At 49.9% G+C, this 16,285-nt stretch overlaps 1 protein-coding gene across 5 annotated transcripts in view; it reads right to left on the minus strand.

Annotated features, from left to right (window-relative positions):
- The window catches only part of PRDM15 (PR/SET domain 15), a 124,226-nt gene that overhangs the window by 7,223 nt on the left and 100,718 nt on the right, over positions 1-16,285 (minus strand). For all 5 annotated transcript variants that reach the window (XM_064279486.1, XM_064279488.1, XM_064279487.1 and 2 more), the window contains 4 exons: positions 11,264-11,395; positions 9,186-9,269; positions 8,598-8,773; positions 311-391 (listed from right to left, as the gene is read on the minus strand). In XM_064279486.1, the coding sequence (XP_064135556.1) occupies positions 311-391; positions 8,598-8,773; positions 9,186-9,269; positions 11,264-11,395 (473 nt within the window). The remainder of the gene's footprint in view (positions 1-310; positions 392-8,597; positions 8,774-9,185; positions 9,270-11,263; positions 11,396-16,285) is intronic.

The following is a 16,285-nucleotide window of genomic DNA, read 5'->3' on the forward strand; positions in this document are numbered from 1 at the left end:
ATTTGATGATGCTAAGCTTTTCTGGAAACCACCTACTCTCCGAAGTGAGGTATGCCTGCATTCAGAAAACCAAAGTTCTAGAAACTTTCCTGAAATGAGAAGATATTCTAAGGGGCTCCTGGGGAAGAACATCAACCAGGAAAGCAGGGAGTGAGGCTGGATGGACAGTGAAACCCAAGGTGCCTGCTGCTCACAGCTGCCCACTCACTGCTCCCCGCTGTAGCCCTTACATCTGGCTTGGCAGGTGTGTGTCTGTCTGTCTGGAAGCTTTCCTGGCCCCTGGCCTGCAGGGCCCATCTGCACTGCTCACCTGAACAATGCCGATGGAGGAGGCGTCGATGGTGGTGGTCTCTGGGAGGTGGTCCAGATCGTCGATCCTCACGGCAAGGACCTGCAAGCAAGCAGAGGGCAGTGAGTCTGGGGACAGCCGTGCCTGAAGGCCGCCCATGCTGACCACTGGCAGGAACCAGACATGCTGCCAGATGGGCCACCTGCAGCACATATGCGGCCATCCAAGGACTCCCATTACTCCTCCCGGTGCACCTCCCCCAGACATTCAACCCCTCCTGTGCTCAGGATGCCTGGAAACTTTGCTTCCGGATCCTGTCCAGGCTTGCCTTTCCCCAACCCCATTACTCCCTTTATCTGAAAGTTCTACAATGCTCTTATACACGGCAGGCGTCCTTCTGCACCTGTCTTTGTATCATCTCTTATGTACTCCCCTGGAGAATGGAGACTCTAGTTCCCACTTTCTTTGTCCCACACCAGCGTGCTTTCAGTAAATGGACCTTCAGAGGATCTTCTGTTATTTCAAGCCAGTAACTGAACAGAGTGAGATGCAGTTCAGTGAACGTGTCCTATCTTCCTACTAACGGTGAGAGGTCAGTTAAAACAACGAATCACCAAAGTGATACATCTGCACCTTAAACATTTTCCTTTTTAGCTTAACACATGTACAGGTACTTCCATTTATCAATTTTTTGATGAACTGACACCCCCATTACCACCACAGTGTCCTCAGTAAGCCACACTGAGAGGCGTCCTCGGCTCATAGCTGTGACTCAGGGATTCTCCCTCTCTGCCCTTGCTGTGTGCCCACAGAGCCCCTGCCACCAGGTCAGGGGTATTCTAATCAAGAGTCAGTGACAGCTTGCCAATCTGCTTATGCCAGTTGTCCTTGTTATTGTGATTACTTAGTTATCACTACTGCCCTCAATACCACCACCATTACTGTAACTATCATCATCATCACCACCATCCTCAACACTATCGCTGCCATCACTGTCACTACCATCATCACCACCATCACCATCATTATCACCACCATAACATTTCCTGACACCACCACTGTCATAAACACTGCTACCACCTCACCACCATTGTCATCACCACTGACGTCACTGTCGCCACCATCATCAGTCACCATCATCACAATCACCAACACCATCACCATCATCACAGTCACCACCACCACCATCACAGTCACCACCACCATCACCACAGTCACCACCACCATCATCACAGTCACCACCATCATCATCACAGTCACTACCACCATCATCAGTCACCACCACCATCACCACCACCATCATCACAGTCACCATCACCATTGCCACCACCATCATCAAAGCCACCACCACCATTATCACGGTCACCACCACCATCACCACCATCATCACAGTCACCACCACCATCACCACCGTCATCACAGTCACCACCACCATCATCACAGTCACCACCATCATCAGTCACCACCATCATTAGTCACCACCACCATCAGTCACCACCACCATCACCACAATCATCAAAGCCACCACCATCATCACAGTCACCACCATCATCACAGTCACCACCATCAGTCACCACCACCATCACCACCATCATCACAGTCACTACCACCATCGTCAGTCACCACCATCATCAGTCACCACCACCATCACCACCATCATCACAGTCACCACCATCATCAGTCACCACCACTATCACCACCATCATCACAGTCACCACCACCATCATCACAGTCACCACCATCATCAGTCACCACCACCATCACCACCATCATCACAGTCACTACCACCATCATCACAGTCACCACCATCATCAGTCACCACAGTCACCACCACCATCATCAGTCACCACAGTCACCACCACCATCATCACAGTCACCACCATCATCAGTCACCACCACCATCACCACCATCATCACAGTCACCACCACCATCATCACAGTCACCACCATCATCAGTCACCACCACCATCACCACCATCATCAGTCACCACCATCATCAGTCACCACCACCATCACCACCATCATCACAGTCACCACCACCATCATCACAGTCACCACCATCAGTTACCACCACCATCATCACAGTCACTACCACCATCAGTCACCACCACCATCATCACAGTCACCACCATCAGTTACCACCACCATCATCACCGTCACTACCACCATCATCAGTCACCACCACCATCATCACAGTCATCACCATCATCAGTCACCACCACCATCACCATCATCACAGTCACCACCACCATCACCGTCATCACAGTCACCACCACCATCATCACAGTCACCACCATCATCAGTCACCACCACCATCATCACAGTCATCACAGTCACCACCACCATCATCACAGTCACCACCATCATCAGTCACCACCACCATCACCACCATCATCAGTCACTACCACCATCATCACAGTCACCAACATCATCAGTCACCACCACCATCATCAGTCACCATCATCAGTCACCACCACCATCACCACCATCATCACAGTCACCACCACCATCACCACCATCATCACAGTCACTACCACCATCATCACAGTCACCACCATCATCAGTCACCATCACCACCATCATCACAGTCACCACCACCATCACCACCATCATCACAGTCACCACCACCATCATCACAGTCACCACCATCATCAGTCACTACCACCATCATCACAGTCACCACCATCATCACTCACCACCACCATCACAGTCACCATCATCAGTCACCACCACCATCACCACCATCATCACAGTCACCACCATCACCACCATCATCACAGTCACTACCACCATCATCACAGTCACCACCATCATCAGCCACCACCACCATCACCACCATCATCACAGTCACCACCACCATCACCACCATCATCACAGTCACTACCACCATCATCACAGTCACCACCATCATCAGTCACCACCACCATCACCACCATCATCACAGTCACCACCACCATCACCACCATCATCACAGTCACTACCACCATCATCACAGTCACCACCATCATCAGTCACCACCACCATCACCACCATCATCACAGTCACCACCATCATCAGTCACCACCACCATCACCACCATCATCACAGTCACCACCACCATCACCACCATCATCACAGTCACTACCACCATCATCACAGTCACCACCATCATCAGTCACCACCACCATCACCACCATCATCACAGTCACCACCATCATCACAGTCACCACCACCATCATCACAGTCACCATCATCAGTCACCACCACCATCACCACCATCATCACAGTCACCACCACCATCATCACAGTCACCACCATCATCAGTCACCACCACCATCACCACCATCATCACAGTCACCACCACCATCATCACAGTCACCACCATCATCAGTCACCACCACCATCATCATCACAGTCACCACCATCATCAGTCACCACCACCATCACCACCATCATCACAGTCACCACCACCATCACCACCATCATCACAGTCACCACCACCATCATCACAGTCACCACCATCATCAGTCACCACCACCATCACCACCATCATCACAGTCACCACCACCATCACCACCATCATCACAGTCACTACCACCATCATCACAGTCACCACCATCATCAGTCACCACCACCATCACCACCATCATCACAGTCACCACCATCATCAGTCACCACCACCATCACCACCATCATCACAGTCACCACCACCATCATCACAGTCACCATCATCAGTCACCACCACCATCACCACCATCATCACAGTCACCACCACCATCATCACAGTCACCACCATCATCAGTCACCACCATCATCAGTCACCACCACCATCACCACCATCATCACAGTCACCACCACCATCATCACAGTCACCACCATCATCAGTCACCACCACCATCACCACCATCATCACAGTCACCACCACCATCACAGTCACCACCATCAGTTACTACCACCATCATCACCATCACTACCACCATCATCAGTCACCACCACCATCATCACAGTTACCACCACCATCACCACCATCATCACAGTCACTACCACCATCATCACAGTCACCACCATCACCACCACCATCACCACCATCATCACAGTCACCATCACCATTGCCACCATCATCATCAAAGCCACCACCACCATTATCATGGTCACCACCACCATCACCACAGCCACCATCACCATCAGTCACCACCACCATCATCACAGTCAACACCACCATCACCATGGTCACCATCATCATCACAGTCACCACCACCATCATCAGTCACCACCACCATCACCACAGTCACCACCACGATCACCACCACCATCATCACAGTCAACACCACCATCACCATGGTCACCATCATCATCACAGTCACCACCACCATCACCACAGTCACCACCACGATCACCACCATCATCACAGCCACCACCCCCATCATCACAGTCATCATCAGCATCACCACCATCATCAGTCACCAGGACCATCATCACAGTTACTACTGCCACCATCATAGTCATCACCACCATCATCAGTCACCACCACCATCACACTATCACCGCAGTCACCACCACCATCACCACCACGGACGTCATCAATGACCACGTCATCAGTGCTCTAGTCACAGTTCAGAAGCTGATGACCCAGAAGAAAGACGACAGAAGTATTTGCTTTGCTCTCCTTAGGAGATGAGGCCTTAGATAGTGTTTCGTGTGTTTTAATTTTTTTGGTGTAACTTTCATGGAAAGCAGAAAGACCACAGCTTGAAGTTATAAAACAGGATCAATTCTAAAAGCAGTTCGTGCTGGATTATATGCCTCGAAGGAACGAAACCCCTTGCGTCTGTGCTCAGCATTCACGGGGCCAAGCCGGGCATGGCTCGCCCATGGTCCTGCGCTTCTCCGAACAGCAGCACCTGCTTCCAACATGTAACCACGAAGGCATCCCAACACAAGGCCATCCAAGTCCCTCTCCTCCCCTCACTCGCCCCCGCTGCCCTAGGTCGATCGGCTCTGTATCATTCATTCTAGTTTGTCATTGTTTTACCCCCTTGTCTGTTTCCTTTTCCCTCTGTTCCCTCCCCACCCACAGCCGTGAAGTCTAGGAGGGCAGAGGCGGTGCCGGCCTGGCAGGTGTACTCCTGAGTGGCCGGCACACATCCCCAGTACGTGCTTGTTGGACATGAGTTTGAATCGGTACAGAATCAAATGGTCAAAAGGCATGGCCCAGACAGAACAGGCCTAAAGTCTGGAGAAACAAACAAACTGAGAACCAAGTGACAAAAGAAAATAGCCACAGCGGCACTTTCTTTACCCTTCGCTGGTGTGCTTGAGTTGAGAGGAATGGGTAATGGGAACGTGTCCCATTTAAGAGGCAGAGCACCAACATTTGAATTTGCAAAGTGACAAGTTAGAAAGAGGACTCTACTGGACAAAAGCATTGACTGGAGACCTTTTTATAGCAAAGCCCTGCCAAGCAAAGCCTATCAAACATCCAATAAGCAAAACCTGACCTACACACTCTGTTAATACATTTAACCAAATAAACCCACATATGACCATGATCTACCCCCGTCTGTCAGTTTGTGCTACTGTGGTGGCTTGTGTGTTGCTGTGATGCTGGAAGCTATGCCACCAGTATTTCAAATACCAGCAGGGTCACCCAAGATGGACAGGTGTGAGCAGAGCTTTCAGGCTAAGACAGCCTAGGAAGAAAGGCCTGGCAATCTACTTCTGAAAATTAGCCAGTGAAAACTCTATGGATCACAACAGAACATTGTTCAACAGGGTGCTGAAAGATAAGCCCCCGAGCTTGGAAGGCACTCAAAATACACTGTGGCTGCAACAACGGACTTAGAAGTACCAGCGACTGTGAAGATGGTGCTGGACGGGGCAATGTTTTGTTTATTGTATATGAGATCACCATGAGTCAGAGCCAGCTCGATGGCAATAACAACAATATAACCACAGTAATGTAGAGAAATCACTCAGACTCCAGGCTCCAGAGTGGCACCTTCTTGAGCCACTGGGTGAGTTTTCCTGGCCTCCTCTGGGCCCTGAGATTCGACGGCAGTGTGTTTTAGCTAACAGTGGGGACTCAAGTAGGTCCTGACACTTCACACTCCTGCTCTCCTGCCTTTTTTTCTGAGATGAAAACGCTAGCTGTTATGGATTGAACTCTGTACCCGCCTCACCCCCCACACAAAGATACACTGAAGTCCTAACCCCTGCACTGTCATGTGACCTTGTTTGGAAATAGGGCTTTTCTTTGCAGATGTTATCAGTTAATGGCATCATACAGGAGTAGAGTGAATCTTAACCCTAATCCATCCTGAGCGGCATTTTATAAAAGAAAACGGCAGATATGGAAACAGAGTTACACACATCTACAAGTCGAGGGACGTCAGGAAACGTCCCAGGCTACACTGGACACTTCAGAAGCTGTAGAGAAACGGGAGGATGTCCCCCTAGAGCAGACAGACAGACAGCACGGCCCTGCTGAGACTCTGATTTCAGGCTTCTAGGCCTCCAGAACTGTGAAAGAGTACATTTCTGTTCTCATCAGCCAGCCACTTCGTGCCATTTTGTTACTGCCACCTTAGCAGACGAAGACACTAACTGGCCACTAAAGTGAAAATGGAAGCTGAGTAGGAAGGGCTCAGTAACAGGAAAGAGAAGCCCCAGCTGTGGTGTGGGGGGCAGGTTAGACCACGCAGGCAGGCTCCCAGGGCGGGAGGACTGGAGGGTCTGGGTAGCTCCCTGCACCACCGGAAGGGGGAGCAGAAAGGCCTGTGGGGAAGAATAAACACAGTGACGTTCAGAACGAAACGTGCAATGCTGATCTCCAAATTCAGGAGCCGCTGGGTTTCTACTCAGAACAGCTTGTGTTTTTTTGCAATCACAAAAGTAATTGGTGTTCATTAAAGGAAATTTAGAAAGCAGAGAAAAATACAAAGACAGAAATTACCCAAGACTTCAATACGAGGAGAAAACTACTGTACGGTGTTGTCTTTCTTTTTTCACCTCTCATAGTATATTTCATGGATTCACGATATACACAATGCTGGTGTCAAGACACAAGATATACTGCTGATTTCATTTATATAACGAGCCTGTCGCAGTTTTATTTAGAGCTTTCGGTAAGCACGTTTATACAGACAAGCACATTGCTAAACTACCATTAATCACGTCCCTATTGCTAGACACCGAGGGGTCCAAATAATAATTTACAAAACACTTTTCTTCCCAGAAAAACACCTAACCACAACAGTGCCTGACTTATGCCAGCCAGCCTGCACCACTATTTCAAATCTAAAAACTTGCGCTAATTCAACAGGCAGAGAGTGACATTTCTGCCATAAACATTTGCATTTCTGTGATTAATGAAAAGCTGAAGGCTTTTTCATGTGCTTATTAGCTATTCCCATTTCCTCTTTCGTGAACCCATATATGCACTGGGTTCTTCCCATTCCATCCGCTAAAGAGTATTAGCTGTTAAAGATGTTAATGTCTTACACACATCCGTTTGTCCTTTGACTTCTAAATGCTTACTAGTCAAATCTATTATTTTTTGTTAGTGACTTCTTTCCTTGCTTTTATGCTCAGGAATTCTTTCCCTTTCAGTGACCCGGTAGCTATTTGGAGCCCTGGTGACAAAGTGGTTAAGAACTATGGATTTTAACCAAAACGTCAGCAGTTTGAATCCACCAGCGGCTCCTTGGAAACCCTATGAGGCAGCTCTACTCTGTCCTATAGGGTTTTTTTTTTTTTTTTTTTGGTAGCTATTTAGCTGCATTTTCTTCTAGTTCTGTTTCTTAGCTTACTTCTTCTGAAAGTACACTGAGTTACTCAATGACCTTGGACTTCTTCTGGAACTGGTTTCGGCCCTGCTGGGCTCTCCTTGCTTCTTGCACCATTTCTCCCTCTCAGGCCTCAACACACCGCTTGTACCCACTGCTCCCGCGCCACGTGGAGGGTCCCTATCTGCACATTTTATCAGTTATTTCAAAGGGAAGAAAAAGGGGTGAGGCATGGTTGCACTTCCATCTTGCTGTACATTCAGTGAGGGAATCATTTTAACCTGTTCACACGTGCAGTGCCCCCTAGTGGCAAGCCTGGGAATTCAGAGGGGAAGGGAAGACGCAGGCCCTGCTTGGGGAGCTCGGGGTGTGGCAAGAAGCCGGTTTGTGTGTGACCCAGCTGCAGTAGTAGCTACGCCCCAGACAGTGGTGGCAGAGGGGGGAGAGGACCACTCTCCTGAGCGGCTGCCAGAAGGTTCCCTGGGGAGCTCCAGAACCGCGCCAGGAGGGCCAGGGAGGAGGAGCCAAGTACCCAGCAGGCTCACCTCGGGGTGCTTACGCCGCATGTGCCTGCTCATGGAGGCCCTGGTGGACACCTTGGTCCCACACAGCTGGCAGCTCTGCGCCTCGACCTTGTCGTGGGTGAGCTGCACGTGCTTCTGCAGCATGTACTCAGTGACGTACTTCTTGTCACACACCGAGCACGTCCACTGCTTGCCCACTGCTCGCGCCGCATGCACAGAGGGAGGAAGAGAAGAGGCAGGTCACAAGAGGCTCCTCCCTCGACCCCCCGAAGACCACTCCCTGGGGTCTTGGTCTCTGACCTTATTACCCCTCTGTCCCGGTCAGGCCCAGAAAGGAGGAGCAGGGACCCCAAAACAAACTCTAAGAGGTGGCCTTTATCTCGCACGTAGAAGGTTTGCAATCAGTTGTATCACTGCCCGGGTATTGTAAATTCGAGAATGCCTATTTGCAAGTTGAGGGGGGCTGACCTTTAAGGGGGAGGGGCCGCCAATAAGCCAAGGCTGCACTGAGTATTCTGAAAAAGTCGACATTCTACAGTAAGAGCACAGTCGTCCCCATCCCTTTGCCGTGCGGGCCCAGGACACTCCTTCAGACCGTACCAAGCTTACCTGTGTGGATGAGCTTGTGGGTCTCCATCGTGTTTCTCTCACTAAATGTCTTTCCGCATAACTCACACATGAAATCTTTAATCCCTGCAGGAAAAGACACACTTAATTTCATGTGTTTAGTGTTTCCTTTAACTAAACGTTGTTGTTATTGTTAGTTGCCATGGCAACTAACTCGTGGCAACCCCATGCACAATGGGATTCCACTGCTGTGATCTACAGGGTTCTCACTGGGTGATTTTCTGATGTAGATTGCCAGGCCTTTCTTCCTAGTGTGTTTTAGTCTGGAGGCTCCACTGAAACCTGTTCAGCATCAGAGCAACATGTAAGCCTCCACTCAGAGATAGGAAGTGGCTGCACATGAGGTGCACTGGCTGGGAATCGAACCTGGGCCTCCGCGTGAAAGGCAAGAATTTACCACTGAACCACCACTTGGGGGTGCAGCTGGGAGGTGATGGGCAGGTGGGCTGAGCATATTAACTGTTTGCACCCCCCGGGGAGACACAGACACATACACACACATAGAAATGTGCACACATATACAAACACACAGAAAAAACCAAACCTGTTGCCATCAAGTGGATTCCAGCTCATAGCAATCTTATAGGACAGAATAGAACTGCCCCATAGGGTTTCCAAGGAGTGCCTGGTGGATTCGAACTGCTGACCTTTTGGTTAACAGCCGTAGCTTACCCACTACACCACCAGGGTTCCCCCTCCACACACACACATATATATGCACACGTATACACACGCATACACGCAGTCACAAATATTCACACATATATACACACATACACACATGCCCACATACACGGGTACACATACATACACATACACATGTATACATACGCATATACAAAGGCACATATATGCACATATATACACACATATACACTTATACACAATGTACACATACACACATACACACATACACACATATACTCAATGCACACACATACACATATACACAAAGCACACATATATACACACATATATACACACATTTACACAGTGCACACACACATATATATACAATGTATACACACACATAGACAATGCGCACACACACATGCACTCAGACACACACATACACAGTGCACACACACATACACATGTACACAATGCACGCACACATACACACATATATACACAAAGCACACACATATACACACATATACACACATTTACACAATGCACACACATATACACAATGCACACATACACACACGTATACAATGTACACACACACATATAGACAATGCACACACATACATATGCACACACAGACACAAGTGCATACACACAGACACACACATATACACACAAACACACATATTTACAACCATTTTAAACAGACACATTGTTCTGTTTGTGGATGCACCACAGCTCAGCCCTTGCCCTGCTGATGGGCACCTGGGACGTTTCCAGCTTCCTCTACTACAAGCAACGCCATGATGAGCGGCGGAGCACGCCCATCTCTGCGTACCTGGCCTTCTCGTGCACACACTCCTTGAGGGAAAGGGGTTGGTCAGCGGGGAGAACGTCTAAGCACGGACAGACACTGCCGAGTGCCGGGCTGACGAGCTGCGCCACGGTCTCCACCCCTGACGTGGACAACTGACACGCGTGCTCCACTGAGCGTAATCAGGAGCTGACGGGAGGGAAGCTCTCGGGGAAGCGTAGCTACTTCCCCACAGCTCCCGTGAGCCTCACCCAGAAGACTGAAGCTTATTGGGCGTCTAGAGAAGATGACGAGGCCCTGGGTGGTGCAAATGGTTAAGCACTCGGCTGCTAACCAAAAGGCTGGAGGTTCAAGTCCACCCACAGGCACCTCAGAAGAAAGGCCGAAAGAATGAGCCACTGAAAACCCTCTGGAGCACAATTCCACCCTGACACACGTGGGGGCGCTCTGAGTCAGAGTTGACTCAATGGCAACTGGTTTTTCAAGGAAAGGAAGAGCAGCGAGGTGGTTCTCCATATCAGTGCTTCATCACCAGCCTGTCTGCTTTTATTTCAGGGAGCGCACTCTAACGGGAGACCCCCCAAACACACAGCGGCCCGGGGACCCTCGCGCTCACCCGTGTGGCGCTTGTAGTGCTTCAGCATGTTGACCTTCTGTGCGAACTTGCGGTGGCACTCCTTACACTCGTACTCCTTGATGCCCTTGTGCAGCTTCATGTGGTGGCGCAGCGCGTGCTTGGTCTTCATGCCTTCCGGGACAGAAGCAGGTCAGGGGGTGAGCGGGCCTCCTCTGCCAGTGACCCTGGGACGCCCGGCCAGGGGACGCCTGGCCCCACATCCGCTCCTGGGATGCCCAACCCTGGGATGCCCGACCCAGGGATGTCCGACTCGGGGATGACTGACCCTGAACCCGACACTGGGATGCCTGACCCTGCTATGTCTGACTCTGGGACGCCCGACTCTGCATCCAACCCTGGGATGCCCAACCCTAGGATGCCTGACCCCAGGATGCCCAAACCTGCATCTGACACTGAGATGTCTGACCCTGGGACACCCGACCCTGGGATGCCTGACACTGGGATGCCTGACCCTGGGACGCCCGACCCCACACTCAAGCCTGGGATGCCCGACTCTGGGATGCCCGACCCCGCGATACCCAATCCTGGGTTGCTCGATCCTGGGATGCCTGACCCCGGTACACACGAACCCACTCCAATCCCAGGACACCCAACCCAGTGCCCCGTGGATGGTGCCCAGCTCATCAGCTCTGGCAGGCACAGCTGTCAGAAAGTGCGGGCCTGCTGGGCAGAAAGAGCAAGAGTGAGGGCGACTCATCTCCAGGGCAGACACCCGGCTCTACCCACAAGGAGACCCCAGGAGGCCAGTGCCCCAGGAGGCTGCTGTAGACTTATGGTGAGAGCTATGCGTGCTCGTCTGTAAGGCGCCGAGGCTGCACTGGACGTGTGTGCAATGGTAGCAGCTGTCAGCAAATGCCCAGATTTCACCACTGTGACCCAATCAAATAACTTCTTAAGTCAAAATACAAATATGTAGAAGTTTGACCAAGGCTTCCTCTGGATCTTGATAACATAGATGTTAATTATAATTAGGAATAAAGCCATTTGACATTAGACACTACGGCTTAAAAGGAGTCCCTGGGTGGTGCAAATGGTTAAGTGCCCAACTACTAACCAAAAGGCTGCAGGTTTGAGTCCACCCAGAGGTGCCTCGGAAGAAAGGCCTGGTGATCTACTTCTGAGAAATCAGCCACTGAAAACCCCACAGGGCACAGTTCTGCTCTGACACACACGGGGTCTCCACGAGTCAGAGCGGACTAGCCAGCAACGGGTACCTGGTGTGGCTTAAACGGTATAATATCGATGTCCGACTTCCCGTAGTTTAACTTGACAATGCCAATCTTAAAGAGGTGAAAAAAGCTACAATCAGACCAGCAGGGAGAGGGTTTGGGTTAGAGGATGGAGTTTGAACAGGGCAGGCACGCCATCCAGGCGAGCCAGTGTTGCCCAGGAAGGCTTCGTGTGACGGCTTCGGGAGGCTGTGGTGACAGACACCCAGACACAGGGTCAGTGGCTTGGGAGTTTACTCCTGGTGGGCTCAGGCCCAGCTTACGAGCCCCGCAGGGGAGACGGTGATGGTGATTCCCGGGAAACCTTAAAGATCTGCCCCGTGGATTGCAAGAGACCCTGCCATAAGGCAGAGGGCAGGTCACTGCCGACTCATCGCTACTCCAGATAACAACCCTGATGCCAACCCTGACAGCCGACAAGGGCTATCATTACTCCTAGGGGTCACGGTGGTAGGAGGACAACTCCTGTGCTTGAAAACAGATCTCTTAAGCTTTGAGCAGATCCCTTCTAACTCAATTTGCTCTACTAGGTTGCCTGGGAAACTACATCTTAGTTGATGCAGAGGTGAATTTTCACCAGCCCCTGCCAGTCCTAAACCCTGGACCAGGTAAATCGGCGATCTGTGAAAAGCCACAAAAACTCGACACAACTGAGCCAGTAGAGGGCGCCAAAGCCTTCGGCATGAAGTCCACATTGCCTTGTAAATCCAGAAACAGGTTGCTACGTTACTTGGGGGAGTCGGTGGGAGGTGAATGCTCTCAGCTGCTAACCAAAAGGTTGGAGGTCCACCCAGAGTTGCCTTGGAAGAAAGGCCTGGTGATCTACTTCCAAAACAACCAGCCACTGAAAACCCTGTGGAGCGTAGTTCTACTCTGGCGCACCTGGGGTCGTCCTGAGTCAGGAGGGAAAAATGTTATGGGGGTGGGAAGGACATGTGTGGGCCAACTGCCAACTACGAAAGGGCTTTTCCCTGGGGAAAAAAAAATCACTTCTAATCTTTTTGGTTAAAAAAATCACACACAGGCATAGTGGAAAAAAAAAAAAAAAAAAATCAGGCTATCAGAGGTCCTGCCCTCCAGAGGCGGACTGTAGACTCACAGCCTCCCCTGTGCACATCTGGGTAGCTTTTTCTGGCCCCACATGCCTAGCCAGCTCCACGGCCACACCTCCTCCACCATGCGGCCGCCTCTGTAGGGGCTACCGTTTGATACTGGTCTCCAACTTGTCTTTCTGCTTCTGCTGCAAAGCACGTCCGTTCCAGCCAGTACAAACCTGATGACTGCATTATTTTCAACAGCCAAATGCTATTCAGAAGAAAGCGTTTGCCATCTACTTTTAAAACTCAGTCCATGAAAACCCTGCAGATCACAATGGTTTGATTTGCAACTGATCATGGGGATGGCGCGGGACTGGGCAGCGTTTGATTTGTTCTGAAGAAAAGACCTGGAAGAAGGCGGGGGGGCCGAGTCATTAGGGGACAGCATCCCCTGCTGGGGAAGAGCCAGCCCAGAGCCCTGAGGCCAAGGCACCAGAGTTCATTTGATGAACCCCGACTATTCGGTCGTTTTATCACAGGCAGTGCTGTGGATGGACAACACGTTGGGACGTATCTTCACACACCATCCACATGTTTTTATAAACGTGGCACGTGTCCAGTCACATTTCATTTTGGCAGACACTGCCCGACTGACCCCCTCCCCCCCACTAGTTTATACTCTGCCCCAAAGGCCTGGAGCATGCCTATTCCCTCCCCTTCCCTTCACCCCCCAGCATCAGGAGTTACCCCAGGCTATGAATGGCACCCATAGCGACCCCATGTGGGTCACAGTAGAACTGTCTGCCATAGGATTTCAATGGCTGACTTTTTCAGAAATAGATTGCCAGGTCTGTCTTCTAAGGCACCTCTGAGTGGACCCAAGCCTCCAACCTTTTGGTTAGCAGATGAGCACATTAACTGTTTGCACCACCCAGGGTTATCATGAGTTGGAATCCACTCCATGGCAACTGGTTGGTTTTGTTATGAACAGTGCAGCGGGCACTTGGGCTCTAGTCTTTGATACCAGTTCGTTCAAGCCAAGGTAAGTCAGGTGGGTAATGAAGGGCATAGAGGGAGCTGGCCCCACACCAGCATTCGTCCTAATTCAGATTCTAGAATGAACTTACTCTAAATTATAAAATACTGCACGGTCATTAAAAAAAAAAACACAGAAAACACACAGAAGAGACAAAAAAGTCCACCCCACATCCTAACCACACCACCCACAGCCAGCAATGGTGGCGCTGATGTTTTTATTTCCATTAAAAAAAAAAATCTGCAAATCGTTTTTATGTCCACAAACTACCACCTGGTGGAAACAGCTTAGAAGTGGCAAGCACCCTCTACTGGGATCTTGACTAAGCTTCCATCACATCTGCAACTCACTCTGGGGAAAACTGACATATTTTTTAAATACTTAAAATTTGCAAGTCTAGAATGAGCATGCCGTTGTTTTAAGTGTCTGGTGGTTTTCTTCATGCAGGTCTCACAAGGTTATTCATGTGTGTGTCATAGTCCATGATGGGATCTTGAACAAGATATTTTCCTGGATAGGAGTTCCTGAAAAGTGCAAATTGTTAACTCTGCTCAGTTGCTAACTGAAAGGTTGGAGGTTCAAGTCCACCCAGAGGCACTTTGGAAGAAAGGCCTGGCAATCTATTTTCAAAAGATCTGCCATTGAAAATCCTATGGAGCAGTTCTACTTTGACACACATGGGGTCATCATGAGTCAGAGTCAACGTGACGGCAGCTGGCAATTTTCTGGTATGTTCTCTGTTAGCTACTGATGACACCTGGGAATCCCCCAGCGGTTCCACACCAGCCACCACTCTGCTGACACAGAACACTCCCTGCTTTCAATAGCCTCTCCCCCTCGTCTTGTGGCATCAAATAAGTCCACAATCAGCTCTAGAATTTCTAGAAAAAAGAAGTATAAACTTATAATGTATAGTAACATTTGCTGTACTATCGTTTGTAACACTAAAAGACCGCAAAAGAAAAAAAACAAAAGCAAACTTAATATATGGGATAAAGGGCCTGGTTATAGGAGTCCCCATTATGGAATCCTACCAAGATTTTAAGAGAAAATACGGGCAATATTTGTCTGTTCTGATGTGAACAGGTCTTTAAGTTCTCTATTTTTAAGTCGAGGAAAAGCAAGGTACAGGATACCTTGTAGGAAGAACGGACCCTGTGAGTGTTTGCTGGCAGGTGCTAGTGACTGGGATACCCAATGCCGGTATTTTGGTATTTCGTGAAATAAATACCGAAGTATTAATACCAACATTTTATTTGAAGTGTTCAGAATTCACTTAAAGAACTCAGGAAACTAAATGTTTAATACACTTCAAATATAAAAACGCGTTTCAAAACGTGGCTTCGATTCCAGCTTCCCAGGGCTTTCGATCCATGCCATGACTGTCTATCTCTACCCTTCCAATCCCAAGCTGCTCTACACGGGGCGCCTCACTTTTTTAAAAAGACTTTACTTTCAGCGGGAGTGGGGAGGAGGGGGGGAAGCGAAGACACGACAGAAGGGGTAAGGTTTGCTGGTGTGGTGTGTGGCATGTGGCATGTGGAGGAAGGGGCTGCAGGAGCTATGGCAACAGGTATGGGCCGTTACAGTTGGAAAGTGAGCCAAGAAAGCTGAGAGAGGCTGCTGCAATACCAGTGTGCACCTACTTAAGAAACACTGGGTACCCGGCAATGCCAGACTGGGAAAACCAGCACTGCGA

This window comes from Loxodonta africana, chromosome 2 (genome assembly GCF_030014295.1).
Source record: "Loxodonta africana isolate mLoxAfr1 chromosome 2, mLoxAfr1.hap2, whole genome shotgun sequence".
Taxonomy (NCBI): domain Eukaryota; kingdom Metazoa; phylum Chordata; class Mammalia; order Proboscidea; family Elephantidae; genus Loxodonta; species Loxodonta africana.